Raw genomic sequence first — 27,683 nt, 5'->3', positions numbered from 1 at the left:
CCAAAATCTCCTCAGGACCCCTTAAAATCCCCCCCCAGATTCCTGCAGGGCCCCCTCCAGATCCCCTCAGGACCACCCAAAATCCCCCTCAAATCCTCTCACAACCCCAATTCTCCATAGCGACCCCCCAAAATCTCCACAAACCCCTCCAGGGCCCTCAATTCTCCCTCAGAAGGCCCCCAAATCCACTCCAAAGCCCCTCGGGAACCCCAGTTCTCCCTCAGGACCCCCCAAATCCCCTCATATCCCCTCAGCACCCCCAAACCCCCACACAAGCCCCCTAAACTCCTTCGGGAACCCCGGTTCTCCCTCAGTGACCCCAAAACCCCTCAGGATCCCCCACATCTCCTCATGACCCCTCACAGCCACTCAGGACCCCCCATTTCCCCACAGAACCCTCCAAAACCCCCCAAATCCCCTCAGATGCCTCCCAAATCTCCTCCTGACCCCTCACATCCACTCAGGACCTCCAGATCCCCTCAGGACCCCCCAGATCCCCTCAGGACTCCCAGTTTCTCCTCAGGAACCCAAATTCTCCCTCAGGACCCCCCAGTCCGCCTCAGAATCCCCCAGATCCCCTCAGGACCCCCGGTTTTCCCTCAGGAGCCCACAAACCACCTCATATCGCCCCAAATCCCCTCAGGACCCCCAAAATCTCCCTCAGGAACCCACAAACCCCCTCAAGACCCCCCAAATCCCCTCAGAACCTCTCACATCCCCTCAGGAATCCCCCAGTCCCTCTCAGATACCCCCAAATGCCCTCACGACCCCGGATTCTCCCTCCGGACCCTGCTCAAATCCTCTCAGGACCCCCCAAATCCCCTCACTTCCCCTCACAACCCCACCAAACCCCCTCAGGACCCCCCAGATCCCCTCACATCTCCTCAGCCCTCCCCATTCCCCTCATAATCCTCCCAACCCCCTCCTCACCGCCCCCCCCCCCCCCGCTCCCGGTGCTGACCGCGGTCGCTGTCGCCCATCCCGCGCTGCCGTGGGGGGGGGTCCGGGGCTCCCTCGGCGCCCCCAAATTCCCGCCCGGCCCCCGCGGCCTCAGCCCCGCTCCGCCTCCGCTGGGCCCCACCGGGACCACAATGCCCACAATGCAGCGCGGCTCTGACGACAGCGGCCGCCCCGGGCCGCCGCCTGGGGGGGACTTCTGACTACTGCCAGGCACAGCTTCTGATTGGTCCGCGCGGCTTTTGGCGCTTCTCGCCACAGGTCTCGCGAGAGAATCAGGACGCCAATTTGAGTGACGGCAACTCTGTGGGCTCCTAAATGCGGCCGGTAACGGCGGAGTCCGTCTGGAAATGGCGAGATGGAGCCTAAATCCCCTGGGGATGGAGCCTAAACCCCCTGGGATCGAGCTGAAGCAGCCACCCATGCATTGGAGCGGTACCACAAGGGGCGGGCGGTGACCTCGCCTGGCCCCGCCCCGGCCCTTTGGCGCTCCCCGCGCGATTGATCCGCCATTACCAGAGGCACCGCCAGCGGGGCCGGTTCTGTGCCTGGACCGGCGCCTGTCCCGGGACTCGTTCGCCACCCGAGTGTCCCCAAGGTGTCCCCAGTGACGATGGAGCTCCAAGAGGTGCGACAGGAAAGGGGAGAGGTGACACGGAGGGGATAGCGGGGACGGGGTGGGGCGGGGACCCGGCCGGTAGCGGGGGCGATGGGGCAGAAGGAACAGTGGGGCATGGGGAGGACACGGGAGGTGGCGGGAGGGGACAGGGGGGCGCAAAGGGGACAGGCGGGAGTGGCAGGAAGGGGGGAGGTGACAGAGGGGTGGAAGGGGGGTACAACAGGGGATGGTGAAAGGGGACAGTGGGGAACGGTGGGGGTGGCAAAGGGGGGACAAAGAGGGGACAAGGGGGTGACAAAGGGACAGAGGGGACAGCAGAGCCCTCCAGGGAGAGGACAAAGGGGACCCTGGGAGGGCACAGGGGCTACCGTAGGAGGCTGCAAGTGCCACCAGGTCCGTGACACCTCCCCTGTCCCCTGCCCAGCGGTTCCAGGCCCTGCTGCAGCCACGGGTCACCATGCCGTCCATCACGGGGCTGGACACCCTGTTCTACCTAGAGAAGGAGACGCTGTTGCGCAGATTAGAGAGAGAGTGGAAGTCGAGCTCCACCAGTGAGCTTCAGAAGCACCTGGTGTACATTGCTGCCACTTGGGGGCACCGCACTGCCGCCTTCGATGGTGATAACCTTGTCGCCTTCCTGAGCGTCTACAAGAGCAACCCATGGACCTGGCACAGGCGTACGACAATGGAACTGGAGGAACTGTTCATGTCTCGACTTCTGTACAGGTGGGTCCAGCTGGCCAGGAAGGCCATCAAGCTCTGCAAAGCCTGCAGGGAGACGGCCACTGAGGTGGCTGCCAGCGAGGCAACAAGGGCCACCATGGAGAGACAGCGGGTGGAGGCGGCCCTGGGGCTGCTGGAGCGCTTGGTGGCCGCGTGTGACGAAGCCACCGCGTTCCCCCGCAAGCTGCAGCGCCTGCTCAGGGACACCAAGACCACTTTTGGGGGTAAAAATAAGTCATCCCGCAAAGTGCGCAATGTCTTGGTGGCCAAGGTGGCCGTGGCCGAGCAGCTGTGGGGGGCTAGTGGCCACCTAGTCAAGGATTTCCTGGAGAGAGCGGTTGACAACATCATTGAGTTCTCTTTCACCATTTGTCCCGACAGCTCCCTTGCCTATGATGAGGCTGACTGGTGCCTAAGAGCCGTTGAGGACATCCCAAGGCCCCTCCGATCGCCGGAGCGTTCCCAGAGCAACCCCCAGGTGTCCCCAGTGAGCGGGGAGCCCCAAGAGGTGCGATGGGTGGGGGTGGGGACAGGGGGACAGAGGGGACACTGAGGGGGAGGAGGCCATTACTGGGGATGGAGGAAACACGGGGGTGGCAGGAGGGGACAGGAGGTTGCATGGGGGACAGGAGGGAGTGGCTGGAAGGGGGGAGGTGATAGAGAGGGGAAGGGACATGAGGGAGGAGGGTGCAGTGGGGAATGGGGGGGACACGGCAGGGAGGGGACACTGGGATGGTGGTGGTGGCAGAGGGGACAGCAGTGGGAGCAGGGGGGTGGCAGAGTGGACAGCAGGAGGGCAGGGGCTGGGAGAGGTTACGAGGGGAGGGGCAGGGGGTGGCAGAGGGAACAAGAGGCTGACTAAGGAATGGAGGGGACAAAGGGGATCCCTCAGTGGCAGGGGTCACCACAGGGAGCCGTAAGTGCCACCAGGTCCCTGACACCTCCCCTGTCCCCTCCCCAGCTGTCCCCGGCCCTGCTGCTGCCGCAGGTCACCATGGTGGCCATCCTGGGCAAGCAGGCGGACATCCTGCCCAGGCGGGACACAAAGCGGCTCAAGTCCCTAGAGTACCTGTACTCGAAGCTGGTGGACTTCTGCATGAAGCTGGGGGCCACCATGAAGTCCATTCAAGACCCATGGTGGCGCCGCAATGTCACCTCCAACGATAAAGCCCGTCCCGCCTCCCTGAGCATGGCTCTGGCTGCCTACCAGCACACCCCATGGACCAACTGGCGCCATGTGGTAGCGGAGGCCTGGCACTGGCTGGGGTCGCTGAATGGGCAATTGGAGAACAGCGCCGAGGTGGCCAGGGCAGCCCCCGAGCTCCTCAGCATCTGCAGGGAATTGGCCGCCGAGGCGGCCACTGAGGAGGCCACCGCCCGGGCCAGGGAGCAGCAGGCACGGGCTGCCCGTTATGGGGCAGCTCGGGAACGCATGGTGGCGCTGGGCAAGGATGAGAGGGCCAGGCGGAAAACCCGGGTGAAGAGAGAGGCCAAGGTGGCTGCCAGCAAGGCAAGAAGGGCCACCATGATGAGACAGCGGGTGGAGGCGGCCCTGGAGCTGCTGGAGCGCTTGGTGACCGTATCTAAGGAAGCCACCGCGTTGCCCCGCGAGCTGCAGCGCAGGGTTGGGGACATTGCGGATGCCCTGGAGAGCATGAACGACGAGCCCCCCAATGTCCCTGAGGACTTGGTGGCCAAGGTGGGCAAAGCCGAGTGGCTGTGGGAGGCCAATGCCCACCTGGCCAAGGGTCACCTGGTGGGGGCAATTGACAACATCACCAAGTTCTTGTCCAATGGTGGTCGTGCCAGCCCCAGTGTCAGTGAGGTGGCCGAGCAGTGCCGAAGAGCCACTGAAGGCATCCCAAGGCTCCTTCAACCCCCGGAGCATCCTCAGAGCATCCCTGAGATGTCCCCAGTGAGCACGGAGCCGCAAGAGGTGCGATGAGGGGTTTGTGGGGGTAGAGAGGGGGACGCGGGGCAGGGGAAGGGGCAATAGGGGATGGAGGGGACACGGGGGGTGGCAGGAGGGGACAGGGGATCTCAAAGGGGACAGGAGGGAGTGGCGGGAAGGGGGAGGTGACAGAGGAGTGGAGGGGAAATGGCGGGGGGGCAGTGGGGGATGGGGGGGACAGTGGAGAGGAGGGGACACGGGGGCTGGTGGGGAGCGGCAGACGGGACAGTGAGGGGTGGCAGAGAGGACAGCAGTGGCCGCAGAGGGGACAAAACGCCGACAAAGGGACAGAGGGGACAAAGGGGAACCCGGGAGGACACAGGGGCCACTCCAGGAGGCCACAAGTGCCACCACGTCCCTGACACCTCCCCTGTCTCTTCGCCAGCTGAACGTGGCCCTGCTGAAGCACAACACTGATGACTCCATCTGTCTCAACTCCGATCTTGCTGACGCTTCCACCTCCCTGTGCCCGGCCCCGGCCGCCTACGAGAACACCGCGTTGACCACCTGGGGTGAGAAGGGACCAGGTGACAGTGGTGGCCAGCGAGTGGCACAGGTCGGTGTCCACGTTGGAGGACAGCTGGACCCAGCTGACCAGAGGGGCCATCAAGCATAACAGTGTTCTCCCGTGCCGCCATTTCCGCACTGCTGTGGCAGCCAAGGTGACCAGGGCTGAGTGGCTGTGGGTGGCCAGCCGCCTCCTGGCCAGGGACCACTTGGTGGGGGCACTTGGGGACATCCACACCATCTTCAGGTGTGGTGACCCCAATGGCTCCATCGCCCGCGCGGTAGCTGAGCTGTGCCAAAGAGCTGCTGAGGACATCCCAAATCTGCTGCAGGGACAGTGATGTCCCCAATGTGACATCATCAGGGCAGTGACATCATCAGGGACATGGCTGTCCTTTTTTCTGCCTTGCCATGTAGGATTTGAAACAAATGTAGGGAATTTTCTGGGAATTTTCACTGAAATTGACCCAAATCCGGGGACACTCAGGGACATTCTGGGGACACTCAGGGACAGGGGTGAATGAGTCCCATCAAGATCTTCCAGCTTTTCACTGTGCCTGCAGCAGAGATGGGTTATAAATGACACTAACTGGCTTCTGCATTTCTGTATTGGCTTTTCCGCATTGTTATCAATCACCAGCAATTTGATTATGGAGGGACTTTGACAGCTGGCCTGCAAGCAAAGCTGAGTTAAGAGAAGAAGTAACAATTGATGGTTACTAAATGTATCCATAGCAAGGGAGATGACAAGGCCGTCAGCATGGAAACGGATTGGAAAAGATAGATGAAAATTTTTGTTAGCTAGACTATGTGCCTAAGTACATGTATACGTGCCTTATTAAATTTCTGTAAAACTTTTGCCACTTATATTGACACTAATTGCTTTGCATCAATTTATATCAAGCTTTGTTAAGAGTATATAAACTGGAGAACATGCAGAATAAAAAACTTTATCTTCTTGGACCCCGATTACATGTGTGTGACATACACATCCAACCTAATGGTGACATTTGATACTGATACTGATTATCGATGATTCCTTGTAGCTGCTGGTTGGTGCAATATAATCTGTCAGTTCCTGTGTGCACCGTACAGTCTATTAATTATTAATTAATACCATCTATAAAGACTAGACTGGGCTGATCTGTGCTCTGTGTCAGACACATCACTGACCCCATTGAGAGACGAGTGGTCAATAAATCCATCCCAATGTTCCTTGAGGGGAGCACAGCCAGGGAGCTGCTTCAAGGCGCTGTCACTGAGATATTTCCCTTTGAAAACCCTGGGTGGGAGGGAAACACACCCGAGCAGATGGCAAAATTAAAATGATATCAAAGCCTTGTGGAATGTGGGTTAAAACATGGGGTTTCTAAAGCTGTAAATTTGGCAAAGCTTCACCAAGTGAGGCAAAATGATGAATCACACACTGATTTTTTAAACAGGTGAAGAGAAACTGCCATCAAATATACGGATCTGGATCCTGAGTCAGTTGATGGCAAAGCACATCTGGTTTTGTTTACTGTGGGTCAGGCTTCAAATGATATAAGAAGAAAGACAAAGGGAGTTGAAGACATGGATAAACTGCTGGAGGTCGCCTGGAAAGTGTTTTGAGACGGGGGCCCAACTGAAAGAGTTAATCCCAACCTAGCAAGAAGGCAACTTGGGAAAAGTCACCCAAGAAAGCTTCCCCTGTGGAGAAGGCCCAGAGTGCATCCTGTAAGAAATGGGGACATTGGAAAAAGGACTGTCCAGTGCTGAAAGAAAAATCATCAGTCCCTGTCGTAGCATCGGTGCCCAGCGGGGAATAATGAGCATTGACTCCATGATTGCAGCAGGCTGATCAATCCCTTTGTTATACCATCCTTTACTACTAAGAACAACCCATGGCCCTTGCCAGACAGTCACAACACACACGTGGATCCAATTGGCCAATCAAGCCAAACAACAATCGCCAGTGGCCAATTGTTCTGGTTTGAAAGCAAAAGCTGTGAGAGACTCCAAGTCAGAAATACTATTTATTAGGAAAAGGGAGCAAACCCAAAATACATGAAATACAAAAGAAAAAGGTGTATAAATATATAATGTACATATTAATACATAATGTATATACGTATCTGAAAGATATATATATGTACAGAGATATAGATAAATCTAAAATACATAATGAAACTTTACACTCAGTTCTCACTTAAAATTAGTTCTTCTTGTGGTACACAAGGGGTTTTCCCATCCTTCTGCATTATCCACCCAGTGTAACCAGGTCCTTGAGCAAAAACCTTCCTGCTCCAATTTGGGTGCCAAAATTATGTACTAGTTTGAATGCAAAACCACTGAGTGACTCCAGGTCAAAAATACTATTGATTTGGAAAAGGGAAAAAATTCCCAAAATACATGAAATACAAAAGAAAAAGATATAGAAATGTATAATATACATAATAATGTATAGAAAAGATATATAGATGAAAATATATATAGATATAGATATATATAAAATAGAGAATGAGACTTTACAGACAATCCTAACTTAAATTTAGGTCTCCTTGTGGTAGATAAGGGGTTTCCCCGTCCTTCTGCATTACCCACCAAGCAGAATCAGGTCCTTGAGCAAAAACCTTGCTGCCCACGTTTGGCGCCAAAATTATGTTCTGGTTTGAAAGCAAAACCAGTGTGACACTCCAAGGCAGAGATGCAATTTATTAGGAAAAGGGAAAAAAACCCAAACCACATCCAATAGTGCAAAATGAAACCACTGACAGAGTCAGAACACAACCTGACACCCTGCTAGTTAGCGTGGTGGCAGCAGTCCAGATGAAATGGTCTTGTTGAAGTGGTGATCCCATAGAAAAGATCTGGCAGCTTTTGTCCTCTGGAAACCAGTGGGTAAGGGCTGCCTGCTCTGTCCCAAAGCCCAGATGATATCCAGGTGGGGATGCTGAGCTCCTCCCCCTTGGGCGGAGCATCTCCCAATGGGCTGATATCGTTCTGAGTCATGATTGGTCCTTGATTGCCCATCCAACAGAAATGGCTCCCGGAGGGAGTTATCTCTGCATCATGATTTCAGTTAGTCAACCCTCACTAAGATAGGGAGACTTTGCAACTGTCTCTGAAAAATTATTGAATAGAAGAGGTGGACGATTTTAGTTTAATTTTGGGAAACGTTGCCGCTGTTTTGATAATTACTGTTTTCCTTTCCTCCCAGCTTCACTTGCTCCCCTGCTCTGATTTTCTCCGAAAAGCAATATTGTGTTTACGTAGTAACAGTGGCAAATAAGTTGTCCTCAGCTGTCAAACAGGAAACTACAATTTGTGTGTGACCTGGAAGGATTTCACGGTAACGTCTTTATTGGTTTCGGATTGGAAGGTTGGGGAAGCTGGGAGCAATCTGTGAGATTTTAAACGGGAGCTGCTGCTCAGTGCATTGAATTGATGGGTTCATGTAGGGATAGAGTATCAGTAAATAAAGGTAATATAGAAAGTAATCTTACCCCCTAATGAGTTGCAGCTGAGCCAATTATTAGAGATTAGGAGCAGGCCTGACTTTAAGAGGCCACACCTGTAGCCAATAAGGAGAGTGTTATAAAAGGGTGGATTGGTTGGCTGAGGGAACTGCAGTCAGTTGGCTGCTGCGAGGACAAGGAAGAGTCAGTGCCTGGAGGAGCTGCCTACAGGAGACATCAAGCAGGTACAAAACCCAGGCAATATGGAACCCTTGCAGTGTAATGACAATAGAACCTTTGCGCTATAATGACAACAACTGGTGACCCCAACGTGATTCTGGAGAAGGATTCGGGATGAAAATATGACCCCGCGGATTCGGGAGAAAAAGGACTTCAATACTGAATTATATTACCCCGTGGATTCGGGACTAAACTATATGACCCCATAGACTGGGGAAACGGGACTCAACTGTATGAGCCTGCGGATTCAGGAAAAAGGACTCCACTATATGACCTCATGGATTCAGAAATGGAAAAAGGACTTAAGTATCAACCAATGTGATCCTGTGGTGATTCAGGAAAAAAGACTTAAACATTAAGCAACGTGATCCCATGGTGATCTGGGTAGAGAAAGCAACTGTCAGAACTGGAAAAAAAAAAATAGTTTCATTATTCAGTACAACGTGTTTATTGATCGGTAAAATATATCAATTGCAGCTATTAATGTTTGTTAAATAAGAGTATATAAGATTTTGAGGATAAGTACTTTGTAAATTGAGAAAAGCTGCAAATCTGAACCAACACTTGGAAACATATATATTTGTATTTGTCGCCTTCTGATGCAAGGCGAGGCGACCTGGTTCCGAGGAAACGGCACGGCGACCCAAACTCTCCAGGGTCACTTGGGCCAAGAACACACACAGACACCAGTATGGTGGACGGTTCAAGACCTTTATTGTCCCGCCTCATCGGGTTTTATACTGGGAAAGTTTTTTCTCTACATCAGGGGGTCTTACTTTACTGTAATTGGTTAGTAAGGAGTAGAAAGTTACTAATGTTAGGGGGGGACTACATTCTTGGGCGATCCTTTATCACTAGGCGTTAGGGGGAGAGGAATTCTTCTGCTTTCCGTGGCATCGCGAGATTTTCCGAGCGTCTGACCCTATCTACTACACATCCCCCCCCTTTTTTACAAATGAACGAAGTAGTCATATACATAGGTACTGAGATGAGGCATGGGGTTGTTGACAGAGAAAGGGGTTTGGTGAACCTGGGTAGAAAATCTTGTGACTGGCAGTGTTCCCTGGTCGAATTCACAGCAGCGAATTGCTGGCCTATGAACAGGATGTTGGCCCGTTCTAGGCGGGTCTGAATGAATGAGATCAGCTTGTTCAGCAGGCATGGTCCGAAGGTGACAGCTAAAAGCAGCATCGCCAATGGACCTGTTAGGGTAGAAATTAGGGTAGTCAGCCATGTTGATCGATTGAACCAGGACTCGAACCAACCCTGTTGGGCTTCCCTGTCTTTCTGTCTCTGGGCCAGTCTGTTTCGGAGTTCTGCCATGGAGTCTCTCACGACTCCCATGTGGTCTGCATAGAAGCAGCACTCCTCCTTCAAGGCGGCACACAGGCCCCCTTGCTGCATGAACAGGAGGTCCAGGCCTCGCCTGTTCTGCAAGACCACTTCTGAGAGTGAGGAGACTAACTTCTCTAGAAAGGAGATGGATTTCTCGATCCTCTGCAGGTCCTCGTCAATTGTTGCCTGCAGCTGTGACAGTCCTTGGTGCTGGGTCGCTAAGGCTGAGACTCCTGTGGCCGTTCCGGCTGCTCCTAGGCTGAGCAGCATTGCGATAGTTATACCTGTTACTATTTCTCTTTTGTGGATCCGGCTGGGTTCCTCAAACAGGTGGTACACTTCTTCACCTGCGTGGTACAGAACCCTAGGAACGATCAGAACTTGGACACAAAAGTCGTTAGAGTCATTGAATTTGGCAAGGAACACACAGGGACTCACTCCAGATCGCTGGCAAACCCACATCCCAGACACGGATGGGACTGCCCACTTATTGTTTTTCCTGTTGGGTTTGACGACTTCGGTGCAGACGTTGCCTTTCCGCCTAGCTAGGGTTACATTGCCAAAGCATCTGCCCTGGCCTGTGACCTGACTCAGGGTGATTCCTTTGCGGGGGGTGTCCCATCTACATTGGCTGGGTGCATCTGCTGTGGGGTAACTGAAGGGAGTGTTTAAAGTGAATCCTTCATAAAAGGGAGGTTCGACGTTGTAACAGAGCCAGCAGGATTTGGTTAGGTAAGGGTTGGATTCGTTCAGGGATAGGAAGGTAGCTTCTAACATACGAAGGATTGGATCTAAATCTGACTCGGCTAAAAGGTCGACCTGAAAGGACATGTATGTGGAGTGTGGGGAATTGGAGTCTACCTTTGGCTGTCCTGGAAACAGGTCGGTGATGCGGAGCACGAAGGATGGGGTGTTCGATGTGGTGATTTCTCTGAGCACCTTGTCACTACTAAGGTCTTGCATGACCCACCTGAATGGCCAATGGGGGTAGTGGTCTGGGCTGGCTTGCCCTCTGGCAACAAGCCCCAACAGCAAAATCACACAGAAACACCCTTGGTGCTTGGGTCTCACCCGTGCGGGTCTCTCGGGCGCTGCCTGGCGGCTTGGTGGTCTGTCAGTTTCCTCTGGAACCGGGATGTACGCGTCATGAGGACGTCCCACGAGCATGTCCTGTAAACAGAAACTCGCAACTCTCATCAGTCTCATTCTGCTCGCTATGGAGGTCCGGCTTAATTGACTTAAGTGGACGCCACCTAATTTGCCGTCCCTTTTGACAGCTGCATACCCTCTCCCCGTGAGCGTCAACCTCCAGCCCCGTTCTCATTCGCCTAGCTCGTTTCTAATTACCACCTGTGGGCCCCCTGCTCCTGTTTCTGCTCCCAGGCCTTCTGATCCTCCCTTTTTCATCTGCTCCAGTCACTCCAGCTGCCTCTGGCCCTCCTGGTACAGCTCCTCAGCCCTCAATGCCCGCTCCTCTGCATTCTGCTCCATCTGTTTCGCAATGCCCTGCCGGGCTCTCATCAGCTCCTGCTTCCTCTGGCGCTCCAGCTCTTCCTGGACCTCCATGCCCTTCTCTCGCTCCATTTCCATCATCTTGTTCAGGCGCTTCTCTTCCTCCGCCAGTTCCTCGAGGATCGTCTGCTTCTCCAGGACTTGCTTGTCCCAGATCATGTTGCACTTGGCATTGAGGAACAGCGCGTTCAGTTCCCGCACATTTTCCTCCTCCTCTTCGGGCTTCATCCTTGTCGCTCGCTGTGGCAGCTTCTGCTTCCCCTGCTGCAGCTCCTCATCCACGTCTCTCCCGCAGTCCCTCTCGTCCTCCAGCTCTGCCTTTCTCTGCTCCTCGATCTGGGCCTTTTTCAGGGCTTCCTGCAACGTCCAGACGCCTTTCGCTGCGGCGTCCGCTTTGTCGTTGTCAATCTGGAAGCAGAATTTGACTGGGTCGTGGCTGTTGATGCGAATGACTGACACGGTGCCCTGTCACGAGGAGAGTGCTTCTTCCAGCATTAGGGCTGCTGCTGATGTTGACACTCCTGGTCCCTTTTTTGTGTGAAGTGTTATAGCTACCAGCTGGGTGCTTTTCCACGCCTGGGACTGCCCTCCCACTCCGTTCACTGGAGGGACTTCTTTGAATTGCCAATGCCCGGGCCAATGTGCTTGGGGAAAAATCGTGCAGTCTGATCCCGTGTCCGCCCAGAACTGAAACCCTATGAAATGGGGATCCTGACTGCTGTAAAGGCGGCATGTCCCCCACACCATCAGGGGCTCCTTCCCTATTCTCATGGCCGAGACCACCCAGGGATCCCACTCTGGGGCGCCCCCTGCTGGTCCTGTGGCACTGGCGCGGCTTGTGGCGGTGGAGGGTGCGAAAGCATTACTGGTGGTGTTGTGCAGTTCTGGCATTGCGTTGTAGGTGGGGATGTAAAATTGACTGCTCCCTGTGGGGGCATGGGGTATGAGGGTCCCCTGCCCCACTGGGGGTTGCTGTAGCTGGGCCGCTGCACATTCCAGGTGGGAGGGGGCTGAACGCGGCCCGGCCACCCCCTCCCTCTGCTGTTTCCCTGAAGCTTGGATCTGCATTCCTTAGCTAAATGCTCCTTCTTCCCACATGCCCAGCACGGTCCCCTGAGTTCTCTTTGGCGTGGTGGAGCAGCTGCTGCTCGGCGCCTTGGTTGTGGGCAGTTTACTGCCAGGTGACCTGCCTGGCCACACTTAAGGCATGCCATCACATTGGTTATTGCGGTGTGAACTGCTGCTTGAATGGGAACAAGGTGTTCTTCCTTTGCCACGTGTCTGATCATGTCGGCTATGTTAGCTCCAGGTGGCAGTGATCTTAAGATGTCCTTGGTGGCTGAGTTGCATTGCTGGCGTAGGCAGTCTGCCAGCACAGGACCCTTCGCCTCCGAGGGTAATGAGGAGGAATCTAATGCTGCCTGAAGCCTGTCCACAAACTGAGTGAAGCTCTCACTTTCAATCTGTCTTATGGTGGACCACGAGGCAGGTTTTGCCACTACTTTGGAAGCAGAACGAATGGCTTCTCGGGCAGCCCGGGTGGTTGTCATAACTTCATGGGCCCTTAATCCCTCAGCCTGGGCCGGGGGGTGATCATAGTGGGGTCTCTGCCCATCAATCTCTGCATACTAGAGCCGTGTAGTGGATGGTCAGGTCCCGTTATCTGGGCTAGCTCCTTTGTGCATTGATCCTCCCACTCTTGTTTAAAAACAATCATTCCTGCCCCATCAAAAATCATCCTGCACGTCTGTTTGATGTCAAAGGGAAGCATGTCATCCCCCCCAAAAACCCCGTCTATGAGTGTGTTAACCATGCCAGAATTAATTCCCTTGTCTGCAATCGCTTTAATAATCGCCTGTACCTCTTTTGGATTCACTGGAGAATAGGTCCTTCTTTGGTTTCCGCGTGCCCCCCCCACACGGACAGGGAACACTAGCTTGGCTGAAGGGGTGTACTTGGCGCAGGCTATCTTTATTTTTCGCCAGTCTGTAAGCGGGGTCCGGTCTTTCTCCGATGACCCCTTCACCCGTGCGGGAGCGCTGTGACTGGAGACCTTATATGCTGCTGCTCTCCCTCTGTTATGGCTAGTATCCGAACCGGAGCTCCCCAACTCCCTCTTGGTCTCGTCCCGGCTCGGGTCTGAGTCGGAGTCGGATGTGGAATGGCCGAGCACTTCCGGGCTGCTCTGCCTTTTTCTCCTGCGGGGGGCGGACCATTCCCTCCCCCTGGGGTCTCCCCGCCTCCTGCTGTGGGAGGTCCTTGCCTTATACGGGCTTAATTTGAATAGAGCGCTCTGATTGGTCTCACCCTTCACCGCGGGGACCGCCCCCCCTCCCCGCTCTCCCGCGCATGCGATGTTAGGCGCGCTGACTCCATTTCCGCCCTTTGTCCCCTCTTCTCTTCCGCCCTGACCATGCGGTCGGTCGCCATTTTCGAGCCCATACGGCGGTGGAGAGATCGTATCGATCCGGGCGGTTTCTGACCGTCCCGCCGCTTCCCGCGCCTCCTCCGCCAGCCCCCCCCAAAAACACTGCGCCCGTTGCTCTGCACTGGGTCGGCGATTGGCAGGGGGGGGACGGGTAGAGGGGCCGCGGTTTTGTCGAGGGGCTCCGAGGGGGGGCTGGGATCTGGCGGGCCCCACGGGGAGGTTGGGGGGTCTCCCGGGGGTTCTGGGCTGGGATTCGGGGGGAGGTGGGACGCGCCTAGCCCTCGCACATCCCCGTCTGCAATCTGATCACTTTCCGGGGTGGTCTGTGTCGCTGCCCCCACCCCTAGCTGCGGAGTAGCTATTAAACAGCTTCTGGCAGCTTTCCAGGTTTCTTGCTCTTCTCGAGCTTTTTGCAGAGCCCGGATGACTCTGCCCCACGATTTTAGGGCTTTCCCCGAGCCTGAACACGTGGTATCCTCGGCCAGGGTTTTCGTACAATTATCCCACACCTCCATGTGTAAAATATCCACGGGGCTCTCTATAGCCCCCAGCTTAATCAATCTCGGCAATGCGAGAGTCGTATCTTTAAGCTTACAATCAATTCCCCATCGTGTGCACACTTCACTTACGACCTTTGCTATAGCTTCCATGATTCGAGGGCGTCCCCTCCGCTGTAATTGGACCCGCCGCTACAGCCGCTGTCCTCTCTCCAGGTGGATTCCCGTTCCCCGGGCACTGGTTCGATCCCGGGCTTTGGCACCACTTGTCGCCTTCTGATGCAAGGCGAGGCGACCTGGTTCCGAGGAAACGGCGACCCAAACTCTCCAGGGTCACTTGGGCCAAGAACACACACAGACACCAGTATGGTGGACGGTTCAAGACCTTTATTGTACCATCTCGTCGGGTTTTATACTGGGAAAGTTTTTTCTCTACGTCAGGGGGTCTTACTTTACTGTAATTGGTTAGTAAGGAGTAGAAAGTTACTAATGTTAGGGGGGACTACGTTCTTGGGTGATCCTTTATCACTAGGCGTTAGGGGGAGAGGAATTCTACTGCTTTCCGTGACATCGCGAGATTTTCCGAGCGCCTGACCCTATCTACTACATGTATTATAATATGTTGTCTCAACATTTGTATAACTATTAGTTCTGAATGAAATATATGAATGTGTCATAATGTTAATTTATTTGCACGTCCTTCTAGAAATGCTGCAACTCCATAATTAAAAGAAAAAGGGGGAATTGTAGGGGGCTAGAATATAAGTAAAGGTAATACAGAAAGTAATCTTATCCCCTAAAGAGTTGCAGCTGAGCCAATCCTTAGGGATTAGAAGTAGGCCTGATGTTAACAGGTCGCAGCTGTGGGCAATAAGAAGAGTGTTATAGAAGGGTGGATTGGTTGGCTGAGGGAACTGGAGTCAGTGGCTACTGCGAGGACAAGGAAGAGTCAGTGCCTGGAGGAGCTGCCTACAAGAGACATCAAGGAGGTACAAAACTCCAGTGATATGGAACCTTTGCAATATATTGACAATAGAACTCTTGCACTGTAATGACAACAGATTCATTAACAGGAGATCAGGAAAAACCATAAACCAATGTCCCTCCTGGTGCCAGCAAGCTCTTGGGGATGGGAATAGAATACATTCTATATTGGAACCTAGGACAGGGCCATTAATTAATAATTCTCTGCTGCTGATGGGTAATTAATTATTGATTACCTGCTGTTCATGGGCCATTATTCTAAATTCTCTGCTGTTAATGGGCCATACAGTATCACTGCATGGCTGATGGGATGACATCATCCCATTGGGAGATGCTCCGCCCAGGGGGAGGAGCCAAGCATTCCTACCTGGATGGAATCTGAGGTTGGAACACCACAGCAGCCTTTGCCACTGCAATTCCCAGAGGAGCAGCTTTCTTCTTACTTTTTTATTAACTTATTTAAAATTTTTGTCCTTTTTTTTCATTATTGTTATTTTGATTATTGACTTGATTTTTATTATTTTTATTCTTCTTTGCATCTTATTTTTATTTTGTTTTTGTTTTCTGTTTCTTTTTAACTTTTATAATTTTTTTATTTTTAATTTTATCTTATTTATATTTTATTTCTATATTTAGATTATTTATTATTTTAATTTTGGATTTTATTTTAATCTTAATTTTAGTTTTCTCTTTAATTTTTATTATTTTGTTTTTAATATTTTATATTTTATTTACTTTTATTCTTCATTTTATTTTTATCTTGTTATTATTTGCCTGAGAGCCTTTTAATTTCAAATTTATAACAATTGAGAGAGAGAGGGTTCACATTTCCCATTTCAGGGGTCTCCTGCCTTCCTCAGCACACACCTCTCTGTTCAAACCAAAACACACCAAAAGACCCCAAGATTCCACCAAAATACCATAACACACCACAAAATTACACCAAATCACCCCAAAAATAGCACCAAAATACGCTGAAATCCCATTGGACCCTCAAAGTACCCCCAAATCCCATCAGGGACCCTGAAATTGCACCAAAACACCACAAAATTACACTAAAATACCCCAAAATCCTGTCAGGGATCCCCAAAATCCCCCATATCTGTTCGTGGACCCCAGATTCCCACAAAATTGCCCCAAATCCAGTCAGGGACCCACAAAATCCACTCAGGGGCCCCCCAACATCCCCTCGGGATGCCCCAAACCCAGTCGGGAACCCCCAAGATACCTCTGAACCCCCTCAGGACCACCAAAATCCCTCAGGACGCCCCAAAATCCCCACCAGAAACTTCCTCAGAACACTGCCAAGTCCCCTCACCATGCCCAAACCCCCTCAGGACCCCCAGGTCTCCCTCAGTGTCCCCCCCAAAACTACTCAGGCACTCAAAAATCTCCTCAGAATCCATGCAGATTCCCTCATGACGCCCCCAGATCCCCTCAGGACCCGCCAATCCCCTCCCAACCCCCCAAAATTCCCCCCTAACCCCCTCAAGATCCCCCCAGATCCCCCCAAACCCCATCAGGACCCTCAATTCTCCCTCAGAACCTGCCAAAATCCACCCAAAAACCCTTCACGACGCACCCAGTTCTCCCTCAGGATCCCCCAAAGTCCCTCAGGACCCTCCAGATCCTCTCAGGATCCCCCAAATCCCCTCAGGATCCTCAATTCTCCCTCACGACCCCCCAAACCCCGTCAGGACCCCCCAGTCCCCTCAGGATCTTCAATTCTCCCTCTCACCCCCCAAAATCCCCTCACAACCTTTCCAATCCCCTGATGACTCCACATGCCCCCTCAGGACCCCCTGTCCCTCACAACCACCCAAGGTCCCCTCAGAACCCCCATTTCTCACTCAGGACCCCCCAGATCCCCTCAGGATTCCCCAAAACCTCTCATGACCCCTCACATCCCCTCAGGACGCCCCAAACCCCTCAGTTTCCCCTCAATACCCCCAAAGCCCCTCACATCCCCTCAGCCCCCTCACAAACCCCCTCCAAGCCCCCACAGTACTCCCCAGATCCCCTCAGGACCACCCGTTCTCCTTCAGGACCCCAATTCTCCCTCACGACATCCCCAGACCCCCTTAGGACCGCCCAAATCACATCAGATCCTCTCAAATCTCCTCAGGACGCCCAATTCTCCCTCACGACAACCCCAGACCCCCTTAGGACCGCTCAAATCACATCAGATCCTCTCAAATCCCCTCAGGACGCCCAGTTCTCCCTCAGGACTCACCAACACTCCCCGCAATCCTTTCATAACCCCTCCAACCCCCTCCTCACGCCCCCCACTTCCCGCTCCCGGTGCTGACCGCTGTCGCCCATCCCGCGCTGCCGGGGGCGGACCCGGGGCTCCCTCGGCGCCTCCAAATTCCCGCACCGCCCCCTCCCCCCGAGCCTCGGCCCCGCTCCGCCTCCGCTGGGCCCCACCGGGACCACAATGCCCACAATGCACCGCGGTTCTGCCGGAAGCGGCCACTTGACGCCGCCACGGGAGGGACTTCTGCCAGTACTTCTGCCAGGCACAGCATCTGATTGGTCCGCGCGGCTTTGGGCGCTTCTCGCCAGAGGTCTCGCGAGAGAAGCAGGACGCCAATTTGAGTGACGGCAACTCTGTGGGCTCCTAAATGCGGCCGGGAACGGCGGAATCCGCCTGGAAATGGCGAGATGGAGCCTAAATCCCCTGGGGATGGAGCCTAAACCCCCTGGGGATGGAGCCTAAACCCCCTGCGATCGAGCCGAAGCAGCCACCCATGCATTGGAGCGGTACCGGAAATGGCGGGCGGTGACGTCACCGCGCCGCCCCGCCCTTTTGGCGCTCCTCGCGCCACGGCTCCGCCGCCGCTGCGGGAGCCGCCAGCCGCGCCGCTTCTGTCCCGGGACTCGTTCGCCACCCGAGCGTCCCCAGGGTGTCCCCAGTGACGATGGAGGCCAAAGAGGTGCGACAGGAAAGGGGAGAGGTGACACGGGGGGTACCCGGCCGGTAGCGGGGACAGTGGGGGAGAAGGGACATAGTGGGGCATGGGGGGACACGGGGGGTGGCGATGGTGGCAAAGGGGACAGCGGTGGGAGCGGGGGGGTGGCAAAGTGGACAGCAAGAGGGCAGGGGCTGGGAGGGGCTACGAGGGGCTACGAGGGGAGGGGCAGGGGTGTCAGGGAGATCAAGAGGCTGAAAAAGAGATTTACGAGACAAAGGGGAGCCCTCGGGGACAGGGGGCCAGGCCAAGAGGCTGTAAGTGCCACCAGGTCCCTGACATCTCCCCTGTCCCCTCCCCAGCTGTCCCCAGCCCTGCTGCAGCCACAGGTCACCGTGGTGGCCACCCTGGGCGAGCTGCTGGACACCATGCCCAGGTGGGACGAGGTGCCACTCAAGTCCCTAGAGTACCTGTACTCCAAGCTGGTGGACTTCTGCAGGAAGCTCAGGGGCACCACGGAGTCCATTTATGACACCTGGTGGCACCGTGATGTCACCTCCAACAATAAAGCCCGTCCCACCTCCCTGAGTGGAGCTCTGGCCGCCTATGAGAACACCCCATGGACCTCCTGGGACTGCGTGAAAATGGTGGCCAGGCACTGGCTGGGGTCGGCGGATAAGTGCCTGGAGAACAGCACCGAGCTGGGCAGGAAGGCCACCGAGCTCCTCAACACCTGCAGGGATTTGGCCACTGAGGAAGCCACTGAGGAAGCCACCGCCACTGCCCGGGCCAGGGAGCAGCTGGGCCTGGCTGCCCGTTATTGGACAGCTCAGGAACGCATGGTGGAGCTGGGTCAGGCCCTGGGCAGGGAGGAGGAGGCCGAGGTGGTGGCTGAGCGTGAAGCCCAGGTGAGGAGAGAGGCCATGGTGGCTGCCAGCGAGGCAAGAAGGGCCACCATGGTGAGACAGCGGGTGGAGGTTTCCCTGGAGCTGGTGGAGCGCTTGGTGGCCGCGTGTGACGAAGCCACCGCCTTCCCCCGGGAGCTGAAGCGCAGGGTTGGGGACATCGTGGCTACCCTGGAGGGGACAAATGAGGTGTCCCCCGATGTCCCCAAGGACTTGGTGGCCAAGGTGGCCGTGGCCGAGCAGCTGTGGGAGGCCAATGCCCGCCTGGTCCACGATCACCTGGTGGGGCCAGTTGATGACATCACCAAGTGCTTGTTCACTGGTGGTCCCACCAGCCCCAGTGCCTGCGGGGTGGCCGAGCGGTGCCAAAGAGCCATCGAGGACATCCCAAGGCTCCTTCGACCTCCGGAGTGTCCCCGAATCTTCCCCAAGCTCTCCCCAGTGAGCATGGAGCCCCAAAAGGTGCCAGTGGGACGGGGAAAAGGGGGCAATGGGGGATGGGGGAGGGGGTGGCGGGAGAGGACGGAGTCACAAAGGGGATGGGGGGAGGGAACACGGAGGGGGAGGGGCAGTGGGGGAGGGAGGGACACGGGAGGGGAGGGACACAGGAGCTGGGGGGGTGGCAGAGGGAACAGCAGGGCGTGGCAGGGGCTTCAACTGTGGCGGCAGGGGGTGGCACAGTGGAGAGCAGCGGGATCACTGAGGTGGCAGAGGGGACAGCAGGGGAGTGGCAGAGGGGACAGCAGCGGGCTCAGGGGGTGCCGGAGGGGACAAGACACCGACAAAGGGACCGAGGGGACAAAGGGGAACCCGGGAGGACACAGGGGCCGCCACAGGAGGCCACAAGTGCCACCACGTCCCTGACACCTCCCCTGTCTCTTTACCAGCTGTCCTTGGCCCTGCTGAAGCACAACATTGCTAAGCCCTTCCAGCACTGCTGTTGCGACTCCGATCTTGCTGACGCTCCCACCTCCCTGTGCCCGGCCCTGGCCGCCTACGAGAACATCCCATGGACCACCTGGGGTGAGAAGGAACCAGGTGACAGTGGTGGCCAGCGAGTGGCACAGGTCGGTGTCCACGTTGGAGGACAGCTGGACCCAGCTGACCAGAGAGGCCATCAAGCTCCGGGACGCCTGCAGGGACATGGCCAACGGCAGGGGCATCACAATGGCCATGGAAGAAGTCTCAAGAAAGGGCATAGAAAAGGCCTTGGGGGAGGCCATAAGAGAAGGTGTCACAGATGTGGGACAGGATGTGGGAGGGGCTGTGGTGGCCAAGAGCCAGGCGAGGGGAGTCAAAACGATGAGACAGCAGGCGGAGGAGCCCCTGGGGCTGCTGAAGCACCTGGTGATTGCATATAGAAAAATCACAGTGTTCTCCCGGCAGCTGCAGCACATGGTTGGGGGGATCACAGACACCATGAGGGGGACAGGGGAGCCATGCCGCCATTTCCGCGCTGCTTTGGCAGCCAAGGTGACCAGGGCTGAGTGGCTGTGGGTGGCGAGCAGCCTCCTGGCCAGGGACCACTTGGTGGGGGCACTTGGGGACGTCCACACCATCTTCAGGTGTGGTGACCCCGATGGCTCCATCGCCCGAGCGGTGCCAAAAAGCTGCCCAGGACATCCCGAATTTGCTGCAGGGACAGTGATGTCACCAATGTGAGGTCATCAGGGCAGTGACATCATCGGGGACATGGCTGGCATCACCTGTTCTCTTCCCCCAGCTCGCCATCTAGGGTTTGAAACAAATATAGGGAATTTTCTGGGAATTTTGACTGAAATTGACCCAAAGCCTGATGGGAATTCCCAGGGTAATGTCACTGGGGACACTCAGGGACATTCTGGGGACGCTCAGGGACAGGGGTGAATGAGTCCCCTCAAGATCTTCCAGCTTTTCACTGTGCCTGCAGCAGAGATGGGTTATAAATGACACTAACTGGCTTCTGCATTCCTGTATTGGCTTTTCCGCATTGTTATCAATCACCAGCAATTTGATTATGGAGGGGCTTTGACAGCTGGCCTGCAAGCAAAGCTGAGTTAAGAGAAGAAGTAACAATTGATGGTTACTAAATGTATCCATAGCAAGGGAGATGACAAGGCCGTCAGCATGGAAACAGATTGGAAAAGATAGATGGAAATTTTTGTTAGCTACACTATGTGCCTAAGTACATGTGTATACGTGCCTTATTAAATTTCTGTAAAACTTTTGCCACTTATATTGACACTAATTGCTTTGCACCAATTAATATCAAGCTTTGTTAAGAGTATATAAACTGGAGAACATGCAGAATAAAAAACTTTATCTTCTTCGACCCCGATTACATGTGTGTGACATACACATCCAACCTAATGGTGACATTTGATACTGATATTGATTATCGATGATTCCTTGTAGCTGCTGGTTGGTGCAATATAATCTGTCAGTTCCTGTGTGCACCGTACAGCCTATTAATTATTAATTAATACCATCTATAAAGACTAGACTGGGCTGATCTGTGCTCTGTGTCAGACACATCACTGACCCCATTGAGAGACGAGTGGTCAATAAATCCATCCCAACGTTCCTTGAGGGGAGCACAGCCAGGGAGCTGCTTCAAGGCGCTGTCACTGAGATATTTCCCTTTGAAAACCCTGGGTGGGATGCAAATACACCCGAGCAGATGGCAAAATTAAAATGATATCAAAGCCTCGTGGAATGTGGGTTAAAACATGGGGTCTCTAAGGCTGTAAATTGGTCAAAGCTTCACCAAGTGAGGCAAAATGATGATGAATCACACACTGATTTTTTAAACAGGTGAAGAGAAACCGCCATCAAATATACTGATCTGGATCCTGAGTCAGTTGATGGCAAAGCACATCTGGTTTTGTTTTGTGTGGGTCAGGCTTCAAATGATATAAGAAGAAAAGACAAAGGGAGTTCAAGACATGGATAAACTGCTGGAGGTCGCCTGGAAGGTGTTTTGAGACAGGGGCCCAACTGAAAGAGTTAATCCCAGCCTAGCAAGAAGGCAACTCAGGAAAAGTGACCCAAGAAAGCTTCCCCTGTGGAGAAGGCCCAGAGTGCATCCTGTAAGAAATGGGAGCATTGGAAAAAGGACTGTCCAGTGCTGAAAGAAAAATCATCAGTCCCTCTCATAGCAGCGGTGCCCAGCGGGGAATAATGAGCATTGACTCCATGATTGCAGCAGGCTGATCAATCGCTTTGTTGTACCATCCTTTACTACTAAGAAAAACCCATGGCCCTTGCCAGACAGTCACAACACACACGTGGATCCAATTGGCCAATCAAGCCAAGCAACCATTGCCAGTGGCCAATTGTTCTGGTTTGAAAGGAAAACCAGTGAGAGACTCCAAGTCAGAAATTTTCATAGGGAAAATATATTTTCATGGGGGCACTGCCATTACGCCAGTGTCAAACCATGACAAATACTAAATAGTTATAAGAGTTCTATTCTAGATATATATAGATATTGTAGTAAATAGTTATAAAATACTAAATAGTTATAAGAGATCTATTCTAGATATGTTATAGATATAATAGTAATTAGTTCTATAATACTAAATAGTTCTAGTTATAAGTTATATTACAGCTATAATACTAAAATAGTTATAATAAGTATATTTTAGTTATATTACAGCTATAGTACTGAAATAGTTATTATAGTTCTAGCTATAATAGTAAATAGAGTTAGTTATGGTTCTATTGCAGTTATAATACTAAATAGTTACACTTATATGAGTTACATTATAGTTATATTATAGCTATAATACTAAATATAGTTTTAATAGTTATATTACAGTTATAATACTAAATAGATCTAGTTATAATAGTTATATTCTAGTTATATTGCAGCTATAATACTAAATAGTTATAATAGTTATTGTTCTGGTTTGAAAACAAAACCAGTGAGAGACTCCAAGTCAGAAATGCAATTAATTAGGAAAAAGGAAAAAAACCAAAATACGTGCAATACTCCAAAACGAAATCACTGACAGACTCAGAATTCCGCCTTTCCGCCGGAAGCGGCCGCCGACGCCGTTGGGCGGAAACTTCCGCCAGTACCTCTGCCAAGCGCGGCTTCTGATTGGTCCGCGCTGCATGACGGGACAGCTGTGCCGCCATCTTTGTTAAGGCAGTTCCGCCGGCCCCTCAGAGCGCTCGGCGTTCCCTCATAAATCAAGCCGGGAACGGCGGAATCGGCCTGGAAATGGCGGGATGGAGCCTAAATCGCCTGGGGCTGAATCAAAATCCCCTTTGGCGATTGAGCCAAAGCGCCCAAATCCTGGAGCTTGCCATGGACTGGGGCGGTCCTGGAAAGGGCGGGCGGTGACGCCACCTCCCCCCGCCCCCTTTGCGGCGCCTCCCGATCCCGCTCGGGGCCTTTCCGGCGCGCCGTTCCCGGGGCTCCTTCGCCACCGGAGCGTCCCCAAGGTGTCCCCAGGGTGTCCCCGGTGACCCCATGGAGCCCCCAGAGGTGCGACGGGAGGGGGCAGAGGGGACACAGGGGGGACAGAGGGGACAGTGGGGGATGGGGGGGACACGGAGGGGACAGTGGGGAGTGGCAGAGGGGACGAGGGGCTGACAAAGGGACAGACGGGCAGCAGAGCGCTCCAGGAAGGGGCAAAAAGGACCCCTCGGGGGCAGAGGGACACCGCAGGAGGCCGTAAGTGCCACCATGTCCTTGACACCTCCTCTGTCCCCTCCCCAGCTGTCCCCGGCCCTGCTGCAGCCACAGGTCACCGTGGTGGCCATCCTGGGAGAGCTGCTGGACACCCTGAGCAGGCAGGAGGAGATAATGCTGCTACCCGTGTCCCCATGGTCCCTGTACTGGGACGTGGAGTTCTTCACCAGGGAGCTCCAGGTCGTCCTGCACCGCTTTGATAACCCCTGGTGGCCCCAAGATGTCACCTGCGATGATGATAGCCCTTCCAAGCCCCTGAGGCAGGACTCAGCCACCCACAAGAGACCGCCATTGGTCTCCTTTTTCCATAAGCTATTTGAGCTCGGTAAGTACCTGTGGTCGGTGCCTGCACTTGTGAACGGCTGGGCCGAGCTGGCCAGGAAGGCCACCGAGCTCCGCAAGACCTGCAGGGTGATGGCCACCAAGGCGGCTGACAGAGCGGTCACCGCCACTGCCTGGGCCAGGGAGCTGCAGAACGAGGCTGCCCGTTATGGAACAGCTCAGGAAAACATGGGGGAGCTGGGTCAGGCCATGGGCAAGGAAGAGGGGTCCGAGGTGGTGGCCGGGCATGAAGCCCAGGTGAGGAGAGAGGCCAGGGAGGCCGCCAGCGAGGCAGCATGGGCCACCATGGTGAGACAGCAGGTGGAGGCAGCCCTGGGGCTGCTGGAGCGCTTGGTGGCCGCGTGTGACGAAGCCACCGCGTTCCCCCGGGAGCTGCGGCGCCTGCTCTCGGTCACCCTGAATGGCCCGAAGAGGACAAGTGAGGCATCCCCTGATGTTGCCGAGGACTTGGTGGCCAAGGTGGACATGGCTGAGAAGCTGTGGGAGGCCAACACCCGCCTGGCCAAGGATCATCTGCTGGGGGCAGTTGAAGACATCATAGAGTCCTATTTCATTCCTGGTCACTTTGGCTCCCGTGCCTGTGAGGTGGCCGAGCGGTGTCAAAGAGCCATGGAGGACATCCCAAGGCTCGTTCAACTGCCCTCGTTCAACGTGGAGCGTCCCCAGAGCTTCCCCACGGTGTCCCCAGTGAGCATGGAGCCCCAAGAGGTGCGATGTGGGGGACGGGGGTGGGGGAGAGAGGAAGATAGAGAGGATGGTGTGGGAGGGAGGGGCCACGGGGTGACTGGGGGGACACGGAGGGGGAGGGGACACAGGGACTGACAAGGGGTGGCAGCAGGGACAAGAGGCTGACAAAGTGATGGAGGGGACAAAGGGGACCCTTCAGGGGCAGGGGGCCATCACATGAGTCCACAAGTGCCACCAGGTCCCTGACACCTCCCCTGTCCCCTCCCCAGCTGTCTCCAGCCCTGCTGCAGCTGCCCGTCACTGTGGTGGCCACCCTGGGTGAGCTGCTGGACATCCTGCCCGGTTCAGATGAGATGCACCTGTTTGAGTCCCCAGGGTGCCTGTATTTGGACTTGGAGGATTTCACCAAGGAGCTCCAGTACACCCTGTACCGCATTGATGACAGCTGGAGGTGCCATGATGTCATCTCCGATTTTGATGACCATCTCACCTCCCTGAGCCAGACCCTGGCCGCCTACAAGAGCACCCCAGGGACCACCCGGAACCGTTTGGCAATGGCGGCCAGCAAGTGGCAGGGGTCGGTGTCTGTGCTTCTGGACAGGTGGGCCGAGCTGACCAGGAAAGCCACCAAGCTCCGCAACGCCTGCAGGGTGATGGTCAGCAAGGCGGCTGACAGGGCGGCCACCGGCACTGCCCAGGCAAGGGAGCTGCAGGACGAGGCTGCCCGTGATGGGACAGCTCAGGAAAACATGGTGGGGCTGGGTCAGGCCCTGGGCAGGGAGGAGGGGGCCGAGGTGCGGGCCGGGCATGAAGCCCAGGTGAGGAGAGAGGCCAGCGTGGCTGCCAGCGAGGCAAGAAGAGCCACCATGGAGAGACAGTGGCTGGAGGTGGCCCTGGGGCTGCTGGAGCATTTGGTGGCCGCGTGTGATGAAGCCACTGCGTTCCCCCGGGAGCTGCGGCGCCTGCTCAGGGACATTGAGGCTGTCCTGGAGGGGACAAATGAGGCATCCCGCAATGTCCTCAAGGGCTTGGTGGCCAAGGTGGCTGAGGCCGAGCGGCTGTGGGAGGCCAACGCCCGCCTGGCCAAGGATCACCTGGTGGGGGCAGTTGACAACATCATCAAGTTCTATTTCACTGGTGGTCTCCCCAGCCTCAGTGCCTGTGAGGTGGCCGAGCGGTGCCAAAGAGCCATCGAGGACATCCCAAGGCTCCTTCGACCCCCAGAACATCCCCAGAGTGTCCCAAATGTGTCTCCAGGGAGCATGGAGCCCCAAGAGGTGCGACGGGGGAGAGTGGGGCACAGAGGGGACATTGAGGGGGACATGGGGGCTGGCGGGAGGTGGCAGTGGGGACAAGAGGCTGACAAAGGGACGGAGCGGCAAAGGGGACCCCTTGAGGGGACCGAGGCCACCACAAGAGGCCACATATGCCACCAGGTCCCTGACACCTGCCCTGTCCCCTCCGCAGGTGTCTCCTCCGCAGCTGCAGGTGCTGGTGGCCGTGGTGGACATCCTGGGCAAGCTGGTGGCCACCCTGGCTGGGCCAGACAGGGACAAGTCCTCAGACTCCCTGCATGAGGACATGAGGAGATTCACCCGGGGCCTTCATGCAATCCTGAACCACGGCGGTGTCACCTCCCTGGGCCAGCCTGGTGTCCCCTCCCTGAGATGGGCCCTGGCCACCCTCGGGGCCACCTCTGGGACCACCTGGGCCAATGGGAGAGCCGCAGCCAAGGCGTGGCGGGAGTTGGTGGCCAGGCTCGTGGACAGCTGGGACTGGCTGGGCAGGGAAGCCACCAAGCTCCGTGAGAAGGTGGTCACAGAGCAGAGGCTGCTGATGGCCCTGGACAAGGAGATGGCCTGGGAAATGGCCACATATGATGCCCAGGTGGTGACAGCCACCAATGAGGCCATGGGAGAGGCTGTGGTGGCCACCAGGAGGGGACATTGGGCATTGGTGGCCCTGGGGCTGCTCAGGCGCTTGGTGGCCATGTGTGACAGAGCCACCTTGTTCTACTGGAACATGGAGTGGCGGCTCAGGGACATCAAGGCTACTCTGAAGGGGACAAACGAGGCATCCCATGATGTCCTCCAGGCCTTGATGGCCAAAGTGGCCACGTTTGAGTGGCTGTGGGAGGCCAGCACCCGCCTGGCCAAGGATCACCTGCTGGGGGCACTTGGGGACATTGACAACATCCTCTTGAGTCCCGGTGGTGGCCCTGGCAGCAGTGTGGTGACCGAGCGGTGCCAAAAAGCCATCGAGGACATCCCGAGGCTGCTGCAGGAAAGTTTCACATAGGGGCAGTGACATCATCAGAGACATCACTGCTGTCACCTGTGCCCTCCCCGTGCAGTGTTTGAGATAAATCTGGGGAATTTTCAGTGATACTGTCCCAAATCCTGCTGGGAATGACATCCCTGGGGACACTCTGGGACAGTCAGGGACACTCAGGGACATTCAGGGACAGGGGACAGGGGTGAATGAGTCCCCTCAAGAGCTTCCAGGTTTGCACTGTGCTTGCAACAGAGCCGGGTCGTTAATGACAATTTAATAATTGCCTTTTGCACATTGTATTGATCATCAGCAATTTGATATGGTCTTTGATACTGATATTGATTATCGGTGATACCTTGTAGCTGCTGGTTGGAGCAATAAAATCGATCAGTTCATGTGTGCACCGTACAGCTTATAAATTAATTCATTAATAATTAATATCGTCTCTATAAATCAGCCTGGTCTGATCTGAACTCTGTGTCAGACACATCACTGACCCCATTGAGAGACGAGTGATCAATAAATTCATCCCAACGTTCCTTGAGGCGAGCACAGCCAGGGAGCTGCTTCAAGGTGCTGTCACTGAGATATTTTCCCTTGGAAACCCTGGGTGGGATGGAAACACACCCGAGCAGATGGCAAAATTAAAATGATACCAAAGCCTCGTGGAATGTGGGTTAAAACATGGGGTC

General features: G+C 54.9%; 3 protein-coding genes across 4 annotated transcripts; all 3 read left to right on the top strand.

Annotated features, from left to right (window-relative positions):
* Positions 1 to 1,184: 1,184 nt before the first annotated feature.
* Positions 1,185 to 5,726, top strand: LOC134432950 (uncharacterized). 2 transcript variants are annotated; one of them, XM_063181813.1, is made up of 5 exons: positions 1,185 to 1,606; positions 2,001 to 2,302; positions 2,681 to 2,807; positions 3,261 to 4,235; positions 4,636 to 5,726. In XM_063181813.1, the coding sequence occupies exons 1-5, from the start codon at positions 1,571 to 1,573 to the stop codon at positions 4,864 to 4,866; spliced, it is 1,671 nt and encodes a 556-aa protein (XP_063037883.1). In that variant the 5' UTR covers positions 1,185 to 1,570; the 3' UTR covers positions 4,867 to 5,726. The 2 variants fall into 2 exon arrangements, with proteins under 2 accessions (XP_063037883.1, XP_063037884.1); XM_063181814.1 differs by having other exon boundaries at positions 1,186 to 1,585.
* A 12,274-nt stretch (positions 5,727 to 18,000) lies between these two features.
* LOC134432949 (uncharacterized) lies at positions 18,001 to 21,318 on the top strand. The gene is made up of 3 exons (XM_063181811.1): positions 18,001 to 18,126; positions 18,465 to 19,469; positions 19,895 to 21,318. Exons 1-3 carry the CDS (start codon positions 18,112 to 18,114, stop codon positions 20,366 to 20,368), a joined length of 1,494 nt encoding a protein of 497 aa, XP_063037881.1. The 5' UTR covers positions 18,001 to 18,111; the 3' UTR covers positions 20,369 to 21,318.
* A 1,812-nt stretch (positions 21,319 to 23,130) lies between these two features.
* Positions 23,131 to 27,399, top strand: LOC134432951 (uncharacterized). Its single transcript, XM_063181815.1, has 4 exons — positions 23,131 to 23,481; positions 23,716 to 24,738; positions 24,987 to 25,994; positions 26,185 to 27,399. Exons 1-4 carry the CDS (start codon positions 23,467 to 23,469, stop codon positions 27,013 to 27,015), a joined length of 2,877 nt encoding a protein of 958 aa, XP_063037885.1. The 5' UTR covers positions 23,131 to 23,466; the 3' UTR covers positions 27,016 to 27,399.
* The last annotated feature ends 284 nt before the right edge of the window (positions 27,400 to 27,683 follow it).

The sequence above is a fragment of the Melospiza melodia genome (assembly GCF_035770615.1).
Source record: "Melospiza melodia melodia isolate bMelMel2 chromosome 7 unlocalized genomic scaffold, bMelMel2.pri SUPER_7_unloc_4, whole genome shotgun sequence".
In the NCBI taxonomy this organism is placed as follows: Eukaryota; Metazoa; Chordata; class Aves; order Passeriformes; family Passerellidae; genus Melospiza; species Melospiza melodia.
The sequence above is the reverse complement of the archived record's forward strand: the minus strand, read 5'-3'. Positions and strand labels throughout refer to the sequence as shown.